Raw genomic sequence first — 19,543 nt, 5'->3', positions numbered from 1 at the left:
TCGCTTAGATCTTCTGAAGGCCATTGCGCTTTGTTTCTGATATGCAACATTCAGCTGTGTTTTTAGTGTTGACGGGCCAATGTGTTTAACCAATAAAATATCTGCTAAACGCACTGGCCTATCAACAAGTTTTAAACTGTATCTTTTCACTTAATGTTATGTATTTTACATGTTATATATAATAAATAAAATTTTTGGTTTCCCAACTTTTGGATCAACTTATAAATATGTTATTCAAATCATTACTAGGAAATATTCCACAACAGACATTTTTATTGTAAACAACTGCCAAGATCATATTATTATCTAATCTAAACATTGTTTTTCTGGACTAAACAGTAGTTTGCTATTTTAAAACTGCATATTCACTAGATTTAAAGTCTTTCTAAAAACTCATGCAGAAGAATTCAAAAATCTCATTAGTATGCATGGTTGTTTTAAGCATCTTAGATAAATGCATAAAACAACCTGTAATAAAGCCTATATTGTAGCTGCCCGTTTTTTTTTTTTTTTTTTTTTTTTTTTTGGGTGTTCTTTTGTAGCAAATTACTCTAGTAAAATATTGTTTATAGCTCATTTAGGCCTTGTAGATAGCTATAAGTTTTTTCAGTTCACCCCATACTTCTAATTTATTTCTTTAGCTTTATTTTATTATTTTTAAGAAGGGTAAGAGCCAGCTAAACAATTCATTGGGAGCAATTCAGAAATTACCCAGAAGGAAAAATTATCTGTTTGTAACACAGTTTTAAGCATGTTTTAACCACTGGAGCTGAAAGTAAGAAATAAAGGAACTGATCAAAAATTAAAATCATTAAGAATAACAGTTTTAAGAAAAATAAATGGAACTAACAGATGGTAGCAGTGATAAGACCAAATTACAAATGGAGAAATTGGTAACAAATATCCAATCAAGCAAAGCAAACTTAAGATGATGTGAGCATGTAGAAAGGATGGGAAAAAGAGAGTAACTAAACAGACATTTAAAGCAAAAATGATTGGTTATAGACCCAAGGGGAAGCTAGATCATTGGTGTCAAACAAGCATTGTTCTGGCTAGAGCTAAAATATGGTAGGAAATGGGTAGCATGGAAGAAAATGAATGGAAGGTTGATGGTCTGTGGGAACTGATTTGTACTACTATAGTCGGCGCCTCCGTAGCCAGGTGGGAAGGAGCAGCAGTGCGTAGCACACGCTTCTTGATTAGACCGGGGTTAGAGCCCGTCACCACCAAATACAGAGGATGCGGAAAGGTCAGGGAATGGCCACCGCATATCCCGGAGAAATATGGCCTTAGTTGCTAATGCTCCTAAAAACCAAAAAACAAACTACTATAGTCACATGCATGCACCTGGTTGTAACAGATTTCATTGATGATGATAAATGCTTTAACCTTTTAGTTGATTAAATCTTAATTTTATTAAGATCACGTGAATAATTTTTATAAATGCATAATGAATAATGCAAAGCTATCTTTCAGGTGGGCTATAGCATTCGATTTGAAAATTGCACTTCAGAAAGAACAGTTCTGAAGTATATGACTGATGGCATGCTACTGCGAGAATTTCTTTCAGAACCTGATCTTTCGGGTTACAGGTTAGTATCATGTTAACATGCATGTTTTTCCCTGCCTGTTTTGAAATGGCTAAAGAAAAGTTATTTTTCATCATAATTCTCCCTATGTTCAGCTTTGTTCAGAAATTTCTTAGGGAGCAGCTGTTGCTCAACACTCATGGCTGAGTAAATTTGTTACTCACCATTCATTGGAAAGGTTCAGGTTTGAATCTTGTTAGTGAGAGAAGAAATGTATTGTGTCATCTCAAGTGATGTTAAGCTTCAGGATTTTTCCTAAAAATTCTCAATTTGCTAGGATGAATTATAGGAAGGTTTAGGATTAAAACTAGACTCCAAGCTGACCTTTTGTCAACTTATTATTTAGTAAGGCCAAATGATGCAAGGAAGTAGACTCTCTGCATCAGCTAAAAATAAAATAATAAAAATGTACTGTAAGAGTGACTTAGAATTCAAAATTGCAAACCTACAATAGAATGAATGGGATAATCAGGCAACACTGTGTAACATCACAGTGTTGTTATGTGATGTTAATCACATAACATCACATGCCCAAATACGGAGGATGCGGAAAGGTCAGGGAATGACCACTGCATATTCCCGGAGCAATATGGCCTTGGTTGCTAATGCTCCTAAAAACCAAATAACAAACAAACAAACATCACATATGATTAAAATTGAAATGAAAATTTAGTTTTGAAGTAAAAAGACACAGACAGATGAACTTCTTCTGACCCCTTCTAGGTATAACAAGGCGAGATCGAAAAAAAGCACAGATATAAGAAAACAACTAAATGTAACCAATATAGTAAATGAAATAGAAGATTATCAGATAAACTGGCTTAACTATTTACAAAGAATGAATAAGAATTGACTTCCACTACAAGCTCTAGAGTATAGACCTATAAGAAGATAGAGAGACCAACCTCATATTGAGAGCTAAGAGCAAGCTTTCTGACACCTAACCCTAAACCATTAAAAGAATAAAAATATAAATCAGAATATTTATACATCCAATTCTGTTTTCAATTTAGCCAGACCACGTCTTGCCCCATCAGCGACTTTGTTATGTGTTCTCTTATAATGCTCATATATTGGAATCACATGATTGTAACCATTCCATGCTTGATTTTTTGTTCAACGAACTCGTAATCTCACCTGTTGAACCATTTTTCCACCTTACATTTACGGAACTTGAAGCGCTGGTATGAATGTGTTCATGACTGAAAATAGATCTCTTGAATTTCCATTAACAGTCCCCACAGTTAATCAATTCCAAGGAATGAGACATTCCAATATAGTTCTAATCTCTCTCTCTCTCTCTCTCTCTCTCTCTCTCTCTCTCTCTCTCTTTCGCGCGCGCGCGCTTTCTTTTACCATTGACCATATAGGTTTCCTTGGATAGAACCAATTTTTTGGTATTGTGGTCATTGCCTGATATTAGTTCAAACCTGTTAAAGCCCCTTATACTCTCCTGGACATGTTGGTATAAGTAATAGTCATTCAGTTTGTTAAAAACACTGTTAACATATTTCTGGTCTGTATTCCATTCATCCATCCATTCAATAAATATACTAATTTACTGTCAGCTATGAGCTGTATCTCACATTGAGAATCTGTTGATGCCTAAACCATTGAAAATTAAGTTATAGAATTTTCTAACAGTTGATACTATTTCAATTAGCAATTACTATTAGCAATTTCTTTGTTTTGTCAGCTTCAAAGTGATTTTGCATAATTTTTTTGATATGGTATCTTGAAATTACTTAAACTTGAGGCTCTTGATTGAGAACACGGTTTAGATGAATAACAATTGTTTGTTGATCCATCATAGTTGAATTTTAAAGATGGTTTTGCCACATAATGGTAAGTACTGGCTTGATATTTCACTCTGGCAGATTCAAGATGCAATTTTTACACACTTCTTGTTGTCTTCATGTGTCATTGAGTTGGTTTCAGCTCCTGGTGATTCTTTGAATCCATTTACTATGTGTTTTGTTGTATTCCATAGCTCTTGCAAGGGCATCCTTGCAAAAAGGATTCTTCTGCTCTTATGCTTACCATCAACAATAACACTCAGATTTCTAGACAAATCTCATCTCCATTAGGAATTACCCCAACTTCTAATCTCTTCCTGGCATAAGTACATCACAAATATTGCTCTCAGCATTACTTTTCTTCTAAACAGTCACTTTGTACAAATCTCAAATCTGCCCTTCCATGGAATATTGTTCCCACATCTGGGAACAGTCCATTTACTGTGTCTTTTGTTGTATTCCATAGCTCTTCCAAGGACATCCTAGTGGTCTCCTTAATTTTATCCATCCATCTTAACTAGTTGGCTTCCTCTTCTTCTGCCCACCCTTCCCTTCTATCTTTTCAAGCATAACAACCTTCTCCAGTGCATTGTCTACACGTATCACATGTCTGAAGTATAGTAGCTTTGCTTGATTTCCATCCATGGTATCCAGAGCAGCCTTCTTCAGATCAATAACTCGATGGAATCAATCTTCTTCCTCTTCATCTAGGTCCAGCTTTTACAACCATACATCATCATGAGAAAAAATCAATGCTCATACTATTCTGATCTTCAAGTTGTTAAAGAAACATTCTAGGACATTGCCAAGGATGGTCTTTACCACACTTAATTGTGATGACACAACTGCATTTAGAGAACACCTAGAACAGTGTTTCCCAAACTTTTTTAGTCACAAAATACTTTTCATCTTGCAATATATTTTCAGAACACTTAACGAAACACAAGTTTAGCGGGAGCCAAAGAACTGTTTACTAATGTTTTATTACATATGATGCACTGTGCATCAGGAGCATCTTTATTTCCAACACATGTAAAGCCAAAATTCAAATAACTGTCATCATACTTTCGTTTTGGTCTTTTATTAGTTGGTTCCTGTTTTTTCACTTTGGATTTTTGGGGAACAAAAGGCTGCAATTGTTCATCCTCACTTTGAAGTGTGACAATATTGCATTTGTTTTCATCGATGACAGTTGCAGTACTAGAAGTACTTGCTTCATGTTTTAAAGTTCCTTTTTTCAGCCACAAATCCATGGTCATTTTAATAATAATATTTCGAAATACTGATAATTATCAAAAAAATTATTTATACAAGGAAGTGGGTTTAGTTATGATATCAGTTCACTTCCCCCTCTCCTTCAACCTGTGTACTCCAGGCTAAATCGCTAATGAATGGCATATTAGATCACTACATTGTATGTTAAAAATTATAGTGATACTAAAGTGGTGTATGCTACAAATATGCAAAATTTATTTATTTTATTTTATTTTATTTTTTGATTTATTAATTACAATTTTTCACGTGAAACAATAGTGTTTCTCATGGAACACTATTGTTTCACGAAACAGAGTTTGGGAAACGCTGACCTAGAATTTGAAATTTTCTGGTTTAACAGTTGCAGTCAGATTGTTTGCAAAAGGAGCATGCTGTCTAATTGCAGAAGTGGGAGACATCAAAAGAAAACATGTTACAATATATATATATTTTAGATTAGCTTTTTTTTTCTTGTTTATTCCAACTTTTTTTCTTACAACTTAAAAAAAAATATAAGGTTATACTAGAGCCATCATAAAACTTCTGTGTTTGGTATTAAAGGACCTACTGTTATAAATAAATAAATCATCATTATTTAGCCTTAGTTTATATTAAGTTTGCTATATTTATATCAGTATTTTAGTAGCTTCCAAGTTCTCTTGTGGCTAAATAAGAATAAATAAATAAAACAAAATGATCAATTAGGAAGGCTTCTTAAATTGACTCTTATTTTAAAAGGCATCTTCCTGAAAAATTAATACTATTTAATAAGATTAGGATTAAACAAATGTAAAATTTGTTTCATTATATACGATGTTTACTTTTGAATTTAAGCTGTATTCATATTATATATAATTTAAAAAGTAAATTTTATATTGAGAAATTCTTAAATACCACATTTTTCTGTATTATTATGTCTTGTTTTGTTTTAATAGTGTCATAATGGTTGATGAAGCTCATGAACGTACTCTCGATACAGATATACTCTTTGGACTTGTTAAAGATATAGCACGATTCCGTCCTGATCTTAAATTGCTGATATCTAGTGCTACCCTTGATGCTGAAAAATTTTCTGAGGTAAGTAAAATGTATTGTTTTTAAGTTAGTGAATGTCATTACAAAAAAAAAAAAAAAAAAATTTCATGTGTCGAGGAATATACAGAGCTGTGTTGTTATATGCATTATTTAACATATGTAATGCAAGGCACTTTTTTTTTCCTGTTGAATTTTTACAAAAAACTTGTTTAAGAATTTTAAAATACAGTACTCCCTTGATTGTCTTGGATAATAGAAGGAAAAACAAACATAAGTAATATATCCAGCCTTTCTGAATTTTATAGTTTTCAGGGCAATTTTATTTTGGCTTGTATTGTTTGTAATGTATTCTTTCAAAATATGGATCAAAATGGTGATGCTTCTAATTCTAGTAGCAGCCACTAGAATTATAAACACTAATCTTTAAGAATTTGCGTTAATTAATAAAGAATAACTTTTCCCATGTGATTGAATTTTAATTTATTTTATTGGTAAAGCATCAGAATGATTTTTTATTTCTCAATTCTGTTTTGCAATCCTGTCATTGTGCCATATGGAACCTGATATCGACAAAAATTTAAGTTAACATAAGAAAATGTAAACATTATACATTAATATAAATTTAATCCTAAATAAATCTAAATATTGCAAATAGAGATATTAAATATTTGCATGGAACTCATCATGCACCTCTCACAATATTGTCTATTATACACTGAATGGCTGCTTTTTTAGATGCCCTATTGCCTAATAGTACCTAATATTACTCATTCTTGCCTAATAGTGAGTAAGTCCTCTGTTAGCCTTCAGAACAGCCTCAGTTTGTCATGGCACTCAGCAAGGTGTCAACAGCATGCTATAGAGAGGCGGTTACTAGTTGAATCAGTTGTTTCCCACAGTTGTTGCAGAGGCGGTTACTAGTTGAATCAGTTGTTTCCCACAGTTGTTGCAGATCTATACACCAAAGAGGTCATTCCACCTCATCCCATAGCTGCTCAATTGGATTGAGATCTGGTGGCTGGAAAGACCACTGCATTGGGCTGAATTCACTCCCCCATGTTCCTGGAACCATTTCTATACAATTCTAGTCTTGTGACATGGTTTATTTTCCTGTTGAAAAACCCATTCACACCAGGATACGGTTCAGTCACAGAGGGATGTGGTGGTCAGAAACAGTTAGCAGATAACTTGTGACCTCCAATTGTTGGTCCACCAGTATCAAGAGAATCAGTATGTGCCATGAAAACACTTCCCCACACACATTGCACTACTACCACCAGCCTGCATTGTTGACACCTTTCAGAATGGGTCCATGGACCCATACAGTTTTTGCCATATTCTAGTTCTCCCATGACTGTGACGGCAGGAACTGGGATTCATCAGGCCAGACACCATTTTTCCAATCCTCCACTGTCCGATGTTGGCGTTCCTGGCATAATGTAACCGTACATTCTTGTGTTTTTGCTGATGGGAGCAAAACCCAATTCTGTGATCAGTTTTGATTTCCATTCCATGACAAGGTATGATGAGTTGTGCAGTTGTAATTTGACTAGCTGTAGCTTTTCTATTGCTCTGCATAAATCTTGCAGCCTTCATTTTCCTTGCACATTGATGCACTGTTTCTGACCACAGGATTACTGTTGCCTATATATTATTTGGTTATTGGACCAATCTTGATTATACCAGGGGCAGCCATCTGCGAAAAACCCAACAGGGTTGCGATTGCTAAGGTACGCATAGGCACACCTGGCACCAACTTCCATGCCACATTCAAAGTCACTTAAATATTCTTTCTGCTATTCTTGCACCAAATTACATGTACAGCATTTTGGTGTATCTGCCTGCCTACTTTATATTTTATGGTGTGAATGTACGACTGTTACTGAAGGAGTGGTCCATTTTGTGAAAATGATAGGTGTGTCTAATAAATTGGCCAGTTACATATTAACATACATTCATATTTTTTTGTATGTTAATTTATTTAATTTTGTATATTAATTCTAATTTTTTGTCAATTCAGTCCAACAATAAGATTCTGAACAGAATCGAGAAATATTGCCAGTTATTTTTGTAATTTTAATTTTGTTAGGAGATTGTAATACTGAGATTTCACTAGTAGTACATTTCTTCAACAAACTATACTAATCACTTGGGAAAGTATTGATTTTTAATTAATTAATTCTTACTTAAGAAACTCACAATGGCATCCTCCAACCAACACTGTATTACAGTCCAATACAAATGATATTTAGCAGTTGGGGAATGGTTGAGAATTCTGTTTTTTATTACATTTGATAAAAATTGACATAGCACTAATCATGGAACTGTAGGTATACATGTTTTTAAATCAAACATGATTTCCAGTGTTCATCTTGCAAACGAAATGTCAATTACATTTTATATTTTCACTCACATATACAATATATATAGTACAGGAACTTCCCGACTTACGGAAATTCGACTTTACGTAAGTTTTTGCTGGACGGTGCAAACTTAAAAATATCGTGGAAACGTATTTTGCATCCCGTACGAATAAATGGAGGTATCATGAAAATATCGTAATGTGAACCCAATAATACTCGGGTTTTTTTTTTTTTTTTTTGTAATTCGTTCCAAGTCCTTGGAAGTTGAAAGTTTCACTATATTACTAAGCTGTTTAACCTTCTAAAAGATCATATTTATAATGGAAATTGCACTACCCTTTCATCATTATATGTTCCCGTTATAAGAATCGATTTTGAACCCTTTGTGATATTTTTCTAAAGCACATTTCTGGAGGTCACGACCAAATAAACAATTTCAGATTTATTGGGCTTTTCTGTTAGTGCATCTAATTATAAACAGGTAGTAAACTCAATCTTATTGCATTTGCGATAATCCCGATAACTAGAATTGTGTGGTTTTTTAAGCTATTATGGTGAAATGTGTTCCCCTTCACTGAAATCTTCAATCATATAAAAAACAAATTTTCAGAAACCCCTGTTCATTCCTATTTACGTATTACAATGATGAAGGGAAAGCAACCAACGAAAAGTGCAAGTGGTGGTAGTGCCAGGAAACAAAACGAAATCAATTTAGAAATGAAGATGAAAATGATTAAGAAGTACGAAGCAGGACAAAGTTAGTCATCTATTGCAAGGGAATTAGGTCTCGCTGCTTCAACAGTGAATACTATTTTAAAGGACAGTGTGCGTATAAAAGAACATGTCAAAGGATCAATGCACTTAAGATCAACAGTGATCACAAAACAGCATTCAGGTGCTATATCGAAGTGGAACAGCTGTTAATAATATGAAAGGAAAATCAGATTCAGAAGCGAGTGCCCCTGAGTCTAATGGCCATTCAAGAAAAAGCAACAAGTATTTATGAAGATATTAAGGATAAGTAAGGCGAACCCCAACCCAAGTTCGTGGCAAGCAATGGGTGGTTTAATAGGTTCAAGCATCGTATTGGTTTCTGCTATGTTAAAGTATACAGTGAAGTCGCCAATTCTGCAGCTGCAGAGAAATTTTGTAATGTGTTGAAAAAAATTATTGATTAAGGCGGCTGGCTGTTCAACGCAGCAAATTTTTTACGTTGACGAGACTGCTCTGTATTGGAAAAAAATGCCGGATCGAACATACATTGCCAAAGAGGAAAATACAATGACAGGTTACAAGGCGTCAAAAGCTAGGGCCTGCTCTTGCTTGGGGCTAATGCAGCAGGAGATTACAGATTAAAACCACTGCTTTTGTAACATTCTGGAAATCCTCGTGCAATTAAGGGTATCAATAAAGCCAACTTACCTGTGCATTTCCGATTGAACCAGAGAGCATGGATAACAATATATCTCTTTGAGGATTGGTTTAAATGCTGCTTCATTCCCGAGGTTGAAAAATATTGTAACGACAATGACGTTCCTTTCAAGATTTTGCTTCTATTAGATAATGCTCCTGGACATCCTACGCATCTAGATGATTTCACTTTGAACGTTAGAGTCATATTTCTACCGCCACACACAGCTTCACTCATTCAAACTATGGATCAGGGTGTTATTTTGAATTTAAAAGCATACTATTGATGCACAACATTTGCTCAGGCATTGTCTACAGTAGATGGTGAGAAAAATTTTACGTTCAGAGACTTTTGGAAATCTTACAATATTTACCACACACTGTCTTAAACATTAATAAGGCCCTGGGCAGAAATTAATAAAAGTTGTTTAAATGGCGCATGGAATAAAATATGCCCACGGCTCATAAAAGGCTTCGAAGGATTTGAAAAAGACAAATCATATGAAGAGGTTACAGATAAGATTGTAAAGGTTGCAGAGCTACTTCAGTTGGAGGTTGATGTCAAAGATGTGGCAGAGTTAATAGAGGAAGAAGAGAAGGAATTATCTAATGAAGAACTTATTGACTTGCAGGCAGCAATAGTGAAAGAAGAAAATGCTGACATAGCTCAAGATGAACCAAATGAGGAGCCGAGACGTTTCATCACCAGAGAGATAGCAGTGGCATTTCATGAAAATTGCATCGACAATGGCGAGGTTTGAGAAGATGGATCCTGACACCGAATGATTCTTAAAAGTTAACAGAGGGATGAATGATATGCTTGCTTGCTAGAAATAAATCTATGATGAAAAGAAAAAAGCCACCGTCCAGTCATCCATTAATATGTTCTTTCGTAAGTTGAGCGGCCAACCTCTTCTAAATCTCCACAGCCTTCAACCTCCACAGCGGCGTACTTATCAGCTGAAGATGTCGATTCTGGCAACGATGCTCGAGAGGTAAAACTTACTGACGTTATGCCAGTCTCCTATTTTTTTTTTTTTTTTTTGTAATTTTATAATTTTAAAATTTTTTTTAAATTGCACACTTTTGTAATTTTTCCTGTGCATGAGATAAAAAATTGAATAAATACAATAAGTAATTCTATTTACATGTTTGTCGAACATTTCTTTTTTGATTCAATCAATTCAGCAAGCACAGTTGTGGATGCTGCACAAGCATGGGATAAATTCTGACTTACGCAAAACCCGACTTATGTAGTGTTTCGCGGAACGCAACCTTTACGTAAGTCAGGGAGTTCCTGTACTGTGAAAATTAATCTCATTAAAATGATTTTTCAACAATTATTTTGTTTTATTAGGAATATTTAAATTTTTACACAAGTTATATGGTTACTACTTAACAAGGAAGTCTATTTTTGTGAGAGGATGTGCCAGTAACAATATACTTGATATATTGATTAGTTTATATTTAAATAAGGTATTATTTTAATTAATTATTATATAATCTATAAATAAGTAAATTATTACAATGAAAGGTTTCATTATTGTCTTCCATTAGCACCTATGCAAAAAAAAAAACCCACCCACGATTAATTTAAATTTCAGTGAAACTCTGCAGTCAGCCTGACTAACTGAATCAGTTATAATTCTGAAATAAGTAGCAGTAGTAGTGGCATGTGATGCAAGAAAACAAGCTTATGCAGCATCAACAAAAAAAAAAAAAAAAAAATTTACAAAACAAATCCCTCTAAATGTTTGTCCAGTTCCTCCTTAAATTTATTTAACCTATCAACTTCCACAACAACAGATGGAAGTTTGTTCTAGCAGTTAACCACCCGCTGGCTAAAGGCAAATTTCTGCACATCTATTCTACATCTGTCTTTCCTTAATTTGAATTTATGCCCCCTTAGGTTCATAATCTGAACAAACTTAAGAGGGCATAATTCTTCTGATGGAAGAATCCCATCAGAATTCAGCTTGCTCAACCCATTCAAGGTCTTATACACCTCAATCAGATCACCTCGCAGGTGCCTAGTCTTCAGCCACTGCAATTTGCAGAACTTAAGCTTCTCTTTGTAAGAGGATCCCTTCATTCCCCTCACCAATCTTGTTGCCCTTCTCTGTACACCCTCAAGCAAATCTACATCCTTCCTAAAATGAGGCCTCCAGACCTGTACACAGTACTCAAGGCATAGCCTGACCATTGCCTTATACAGAGGGACAATCACCTCCTTTTCCCTGCTAGCAAAATTCCTATATATCATTGACAAAACCCCATGACCTGCCCTGGCAGCCTGTCTGCATTGCTCAGAAAACTTCATATCTGACCGCACAATTACTCCCATGTCTTTTTCATTTTCTACCACCTTAAGTGTAGTACCACACAGTTGGTACATTTCTCTGGGGTTACTTCTACCCATTTCTAGATCCTGCAGTAGCACACTGCCATTACTGTCATTAACAATGCTACCAACCTTTGTATCATCTGCAAACTTCGACACTAAGCCTGATATACCTTCATCAATATCATTGATAAATATACAAAACAACAATGGACTGAACCCTGTGGGACTTCACTAATAACATTAGTCCACGAAGAGACTGATGGCAGTCCAATGGGCATAGTGGAGAGTGTAATATATACTTATTAAAATTAATGTGAATGTAAAAGGATTGGGAGGATGTGTTTTTGGGCTGTATATGAAAAGAAGGGAAAAAATTATGGAAATATGATGAAAACTACAAAAGTTACACATGCATTTTTCAAAATGAAAATTAATAATCAGCATTATTGCAATCCATAATTCCATATTTAAGCATTATTGCAATCCATAAGAGTCATAGTTCCTTCCTCAAGAGATCGTTTCCCAGATGCCTCATTCACCTTCCAACACAATAAAATAACATGTAACATGGTTGTCAAGTGGTGATTGGTAAGTAACACATCATTATGGCTGGCTGGCTCTCCTCCTGCACAGTGTGCAGATTGGCCTTTGAACACGCACTTCTACAGATAAACTTCCAATTGGCCCATGAAAACAATAATTTGAATTTTGCCTTGGCTGTCCTACTGAAAATTGCTGGATTGAACTAAAAAAAAAAAAAAAAAAAGCAAAATAAAAGTAGTAGTTGCAAAAACATGCAAATCATTGAGAATTGATTGAAGCTGTTATTAGTTCTTAGTGTCATAGTAATATCATCTATAAAATCTTATCAATTCCATGCCACACAAATACCATATTATTACAACCAAAGGATATCCGACAAAATACTAACTTTTGTAGGGTTTGCATGTGAACTTTGCTCTACATACCTATAGCAATTAATTTGCAATTTGAAAAAGCATGTATAACATTGGTAATTTTGGTCATATTTCCATGATTTTTGTTTTTTATTCTCGTATCCAGATAATAAGTCTTTCGAGTATTAGTTTTATTAGCATTTATATTATACATAAATTTAAATACAGTAAACCCTTGATTTAATGGACCTCAATTTAACGAGGAAATAATGGATAGTACCTACTGAATCAGGCTTTTTTGTCTGGCATCTAGGGACATTACTGGCTTAGTATGATGGTATTTACTATCAGGTAAAACATTTTGATTAACAGTAAAGCAGATTTAACTCACAGCTAATTTTTACATGTTTATTAACACAATATTTTTACAATATTAAATATGAAAACCAAAATATTTGTATGAAGCATTTTGCTCTTTTTGACCATTAAAGTAACTTATTGGACACTGCAAATAAGTCATGTTTACAATTCCTGCTGTTGTGAAGGAATTAAGCACAGTGGCATGTGCTCTTTACAATATTCATATCATAGGGAGTATGTGATATCCAGGATTTTCCTCATCACTTCCCATCACCCTGCCAAATGTGTCATACATCATACATCTGAACCTTCAGCCAGAGTGTCCACTGCCACTATACATCATGACAAAATTTAAAGCTTCTTTACTCTACACAGCTGGTAAGTATACAGTAAAATATGGCGCCTCCGTAGCCAGGTGGGAAGGAGCAGCAGTGCATAGCACATGCTTCTTGATTAGAACCGGGGTTCGAGCCTGTCACCACCAAATACAGAGGATGCAGAAAGGTTAGGGAATGACCACCGCATATCCCAGAGCAATATGGCCTTAGTTGCTAATGTTCCTAAAAACCAAACAACAATAGTAAAATATAGCACTACATTTAATGATTTTGATTTCATAGTGCACTTTTTCATAACATTCTAGTAACTTTCAGAAAAAAAATAATAATAAATATATATATTTCTTTCAAATTTAACAGACAGTTGGATTCAGCATACAGGCATTATTTTATCTCAAGAAAACAAAGAATTTGTTAAAAAGAAAAAAAACTCACATTGTAATTAATTTTTATAGCACTATATGTACCAGGCAATTATAAAATAGGTGGAAGGACATGAGACAGAGGATAATCTGTATAGACATTTTAAGAATGGACCAGATTCATAAGTTAGGTTCCCTCAGGGATCAGGAGTGGTAGAACCAGCCCCTATTACTTTCAACATTTGTGCATGATATAAAGATCAGAAAAGTGATAAATAATCAAAAATTAGGCTGTGGTGCTTCGAAACTAACTGGACTGGCCACACAGGAAAAACAGCAGTCACTCTTTAATGTTTCTAAATGTAACATTCTGTACTTGGGGAATGATATCCCAATCAATAAGTTGCCCTTGGGACAACTTATTGATTGGAAGGGAAAAAGAGTTGAAGGTGGTCAGTGATGAGTAAATACTCTTTATTCTTTATTTATGAGAGTATTATGAATAAATACTCTTCATTGTACAACTAGGGAAATTGAACAGTGCCATTGTGTAAACCTTCCATGGCCCATAGAAGGCCAGGAGTGAGGGAAGACCAAGGTAGCTAGAGGAGCTTACAGCTTCATTATTACTGTTTATGTCTGTTCTACAAAGAAGATAACCACCAATTACTGAAGAACTAGACAATAACCAGTCTGTTAAATATCTGTTCACATGGACAACTCTATTACTAGAAATAAACCTTATTTCAAAATTGCTAGAATATGTGCTTTACTTCCCAGCTTGGTATTATCATAACTCCATACATCTGCTTCTAGGTTAAGAATCGTATTACCAGTAAAATGTATGTGTGAATAAATAAATTGAAATATGTATGTTATTTTATGAATAGAGGAAGATATTTATGATCTAATACACAAATTAACTTCCCTTCTTTTTTTTTTTTTTTTTTTTGTCTTTTTTTCTAGTTTTTTGATGATGCCCCTATTTTTGCTATACCTGGAAGGCGGTTTCCAGTAGACATCTACTATACAAAGGTAAGACATGAATATTCAGCTACTTTCTCATTTAATCTTATAACAGCTAGCTGTGACTAACTGAATTAAAAGAGAAAAAAAGTTTCCTGTTTCAAGCTAAATCAAACAAGTGTACAATATGAAGCAAATATTCTTATTCATAGCTGGCTGTCACATGCAGTTGCAAGTCCATAGAATTACACTAGGAAGATTGGCTAATTAAATAAAACAATATATGAAATGCTCTGAAGACTTGTAAATGGAAATTTTATTTTCAGTTGTGTAAGAGTTTATTTTGATTTATTTGAATAAAAGCAAGAGGTGTTTTACAAAAATACTTTCTAAAATAGTTGATGATAATGCAGATAAAGTCAACAAAAAACACTACACGTTAAAATACAATAATTTAATCAGCAGCAGAGCTAGGGGAAGTGTAATATTGTTACGAGTCTTATTTTTAAATGTATTAGAAGGCAGTGCTTAGGCACTAGCAAAAAATAACAATTGACTTGATAGAAATAAAAGTACTAGTGTAGGATGAAAAAGGTATTACTAACCTAGAATTGGTATGCCATAAATGAAATGCATTCCAGCCTCTATGCATTGGCTTCCATTAAACATTGTAAATACTGCCTCTTAAACGTATTTCTTTTCTTCTATCCCTGCTGTGGATTAAAAGCTATTATTTTTCATTCCACATAACTTTTAATATTGACCTTACCTGCATTAATATTGGTTTAGTAGCTACAGGTAGTTCCCGATTTTATGAGTTAATTCGTTCCTAGAGTGCGCTCATAAAGCGAAAACTTGTAAAGTGGGAATATATATCCCATAGACATAATGTTAAAAACAGGGGTTACGTTCGCAGCAATTAAATTAGTTAGCTAATTAGTTTGTTTAAACAATGATTGATTTATCCAAAGAAATGAAAACAGCCTGTAAAATCAAGCAAATTATAATTTAAAGAAATTATTTATGACTTACAAATGTTAAAGAATGTTTATTCTTCATCATCATCGACTAAATGCCCACTTGTTGATCACTCATTGTTGGTTTGTTGGACAAGGAGTAGTCTTCTTCAGAAATGCTTCAAGAGGCATTTGTTTCCAAGATAATCTCTTCTCTTTATAAATTTCACGATAGCATGCACAAGCATTTTTTGACAACACTCACAATTGCAACTAGCTAACACGATACTCACAAGTTAGATTGCAACTAACATGATTCATGCAGAGTAACAAGTTTACAAAGTTTAAAAAAAAAAAAGAATGAAGAGAAGATTCTGAAAATTCATTTATGTTTTTTATATGATTGAAGATTGCATTGAAGGAGAAACACACTTCACCATAATAATGTAAAAACCCACACAATTCCAGCTATCGGTATTTTCGCAAATGTAATAACATAGAGTTTACTATCCATTTATAATTGATTGCACTAATAGAAAAGCCCAATAAACCGGAAAGTGCAAATTGTTTTTATTGTTTTATGGTCATGAACTCCAGAAATGTGCTTTAGAAAAATATCACAAAGGCATTCAAAATTGATTCTTATAAGAACATATGATAGCGATGAAAGTAGTGCGTTTTAATGATTTTAATTGGTAACTAATACAATTTCCATTATAAAAATGACCTTTTAGAGAGATAAATAGCTCAGTTATGTAGCAAAAATTTCAGTTTCCGAGGTCTTAACTAAAAACCAATGTGTTATTGGGTTCACATTACAGTATTTTCACGATACGATGGCGTCTCTGGAATGGATTGGATTAATATCGCAAAGCGGAGTGCACTGCATGAATGTTTAACATTCATTTTTGCAATGTTCATATTTTTGATTTTGTTACCACTTGATACTTGGGGGGGAAAAAAAAAATCTCACAAACCCAGGAACTCATAAAGCGGGAACTGCCTGTATATTATAATATTTATGTAGTATATTATTGATGGATGAGCGTATGAATAACAGTGTATTCTAACATATATTTTTGGAATAAAATAAGTTACTTATTAATGTCCCATCAGTAAGCCACTACATATTTTAAAGATCATCTGGAAATTGGCATATATTTTCTCTTATTGTCTCTAGTATAAACTTGATAATCTTGGGATTAACATTAGGAGCCCACATAAATTACAACACAATTTCTCTGCTGTTGTTTAAGTTCGCATCAGTTCCATATTGGATTATATTCTGTAGTTACTGCAGTTTCTACAAAGGCTTCTGTAGTTACTTCAGCATAACCTTGAAATGTGGCTGAATTGTTTTATGATTATACTGAAGTAGAAACATTTCAATGCCATAGTTAGTGCATTGTGGTGATGTTTCCTTTGTGCCATAAAGCCTGCAAATGAAACATTTCAATAAATATCTTAAATCAATTTCACATGTAAAACAGCCAGTGTTATTATTTTTTTTTTTATCAAATCATTCTTAAGAAAATCAGTTTCTTTCTAAAAAAATTCGGAATAATTTTCTTGATGGCTTTAAAGAATTTGGATGTGTTAATTCTGAAATGAAATTTCTTGAATTACGTTATCATTTTTGTTTAAAGCAAATAATACAAATTAATGCTTCTGGAGATTTTGTTCTTCCCACCCATATAACCTTATTCATTCTTAGCTGTTCGTATGCCTAGGCAAAAATGATCTTTTTGATTGTCAAGCATTCCATTCATTAAAATCAGTAAAGGAATTGTTTAGTTTTTTAAATTTTTATTCTTAAGGCACCCGAAGCTAACTACCTGGATGCGTGTGTGGTCACTGTACTCCAGATTCATGTCACCCAACCCCTTGGAGATATACTTGTATTTCTAACAGGACAAGAAGAAATTGAAACATGTCAAGAAATGTTACTTGTAAGTTGATTTTCTTAAGTTAATAAATAACATTTTGTAGTAGAACAAATTGTAAACAAAAAATGAGAAGTATAACAATTATATTTAGGAAGCAATTTTTTTACTGTTACCAAGAAAAAAAAAAAGATAAATGAGGTGTGTATTCTGGCTTTCTGAACTTCATTTAGATTTGCTTGCAAAAATTCACACTGTTCATTTGCTTGAGATGAACAGTGTGAATTTTTTTAAAAGTTCATAGTTATTCTTACTTAGTATGGAAAGTTGGTTTATTGTGTTTTTATGATGCAGATTCAACTCAAACAGTTGCTCTTGGCATTTCAAAGGATTAAGGCTTTTGATCACGATTGGCATAAATGTCTTCTAAATAAGCTTCTGTCTTATCATTTGCCAGCTGTTTCTCATAATTGGGTATCCAGTTTTCTCTCGACCACTCACTGCAGGTGATGGTAGACTTTTCTCTGTTTTCTAACTTCTCCACTAATACTAGTGTTTCCCAAAGTTCAGTTCTTTCTTCCACTCTTTTCCTCTTGAAAAACCTTGCCCTGCACAAACAGCTTCAATGTCTCAAGTATCCAGTAATTTTCCAGCAAAACAATAATAACTTAGTTATTTATTTATTTAATTTTTTTTTTTTTTGTGAAAATCCCAAGCACAAAAGGTGTTAGAACCTGTAGTACTAGATATTTGGAAGAAAAGTAACACTGAGAGCAAAAGAGAGAAACCAGTTTTTTAGATGCAGGGGAAGCAATATTTATGGTGTGCTTATGTCAAGAGAGATTATAAATCAAAGTAATCCCTAATAGAGATATGTGATCTTGGTCCTTAAGGCTGTCACAGACATTCTCTCAGGTATGTCAAGCTAGGCTTGCTACCTGCGAGTCTAAATCACTGATGGAACTGATATTCAGGAGACACTCAAAAGTGGACTGAATTTCGGCGAAGTCTGGTTTCAATTTCAATCCTTTTAAAAATCAGTCCTGTCTTATATCTTGCAAAAAGGATTCTTATGCTTACCTTCAACAACATTCAGATTTCTAGACAGTCACATCTCCATTGGGAATTACCCATTTCTTCCTGGCATAAGTACATCACAAATATTGCTCTCAGCATTACTTTTCTTCTAAACAGTCACTTTATACAAATCTCAAATCTGCTCTTTTGTGGAATATTGTTCCCACATCTGGGTGGCGGAGGTAGGAAGGAGCAGCAGTGCGTAGCACACGCTTCTTGATTAGACCGAGGTTCGAGCCCGTCACCACCAAATACGGAGGATGCGGAAAGGTCAGGGAATGACCGCCGCATATCCCGGAGCAATATGGCCTTAGTTGCTAATGCTCATAAAAACCAAATAACAAACAAACATCTGGGCGGTGTCCCCATAACCTCTCTCAAGATTCTAGACTCCATTCAAAAGGGGGCAGTTAGGTTAATTAATGACCCATCTCTTACAAAGTCTCTCCTCTCCACTGTGTCATAGATGTTCTGTTTCTGTTGCATGCCTTTTCTGTAGATACTTCCATGCACAGTGTTTTTCTTAATTGGCACAATGAATAATCTGAACATGTGTCACAACCAGTCAGTATCCTTTTACTGTCCAGTTGGACATAAGTTAGTTAATAAATATTTAAAAAACTCTCAGAACCAACTTTTCTTCCTCATTTATTCCTTCAACTTCCTTTTCTGGAACAGAGCCTCCCTTCACATGTATTTACTGAAAATTACAATCTACAGAAATTCAAGTCAACAAGTATCTTCTTTTATCTTCTCAACCTTCAGTCCATGCACAGTACTAAGTACTATAGGTTCTAATATCTGTTGTGTTTGGGTGTTCGTAAAAAAAAAAAAAAAAAATGAAGGCTATTCACCTACTCTATATTCAAGGAATTGCAAGGAAAGTCAAATTCACTTGATAATTATGAAATAGC

The 19,543-nt window shown here is 34.1% G+C and overlaps 1 protein-coding gene across 2 annotated transcripts in view; it reads left to right on the top strand.

The window, feature by feature from the left end:
* l(2)37Cb (DEAH-box helicase 16 lethal (2) 37Cb) overlaps positions 1–19,543 on the top strand; it is a 252,537-nt gene that overhangs the window by 204,085 nt on the left and 28,909 nt on the right. For both annotated transcript variants that reach the window (XM_090373774.1, XM_090373775.1), the window contains exons 13-16: positions 1,477–1,592; positions 5,575–5,716; positions 14,714–14,782; positions 17,487–17,618. In XM_090373774.1, coding sequence (XP_090229900.1) covers positions 1,477–1,592; positions 5,575–5,716; positions 14,714–14,782; positions 17,487–17,618 — 459 coding nt within the window. The remainder of the gene's footprint in view (positions 1–1,476; positions 1,593–5,574; positions 5,717–14,713; positions 14,783–17,486; positions 17,619–19,543) is intronic.

Source organism: Mastigoproctus giganteus, chromosome 5 (assembly GCF_048544385.1).
Source record: "Mastigoproctus giganteus isolate SK-2022 chromosome 5, ASM4854438v1, whole genome shotgun sequence".
NCBI lineage: Eukaryota > Metazoa > Arthropoda > Arachnida > Uropygi > Thelyphonidae > Mastigoproctus > Mastigoproctus giganteus.
The sequence above is the reverse complement of the archived record's forward strand: the minus strand, read 5'-3'. Positions and strand labels throughout refer to the sequence as shown.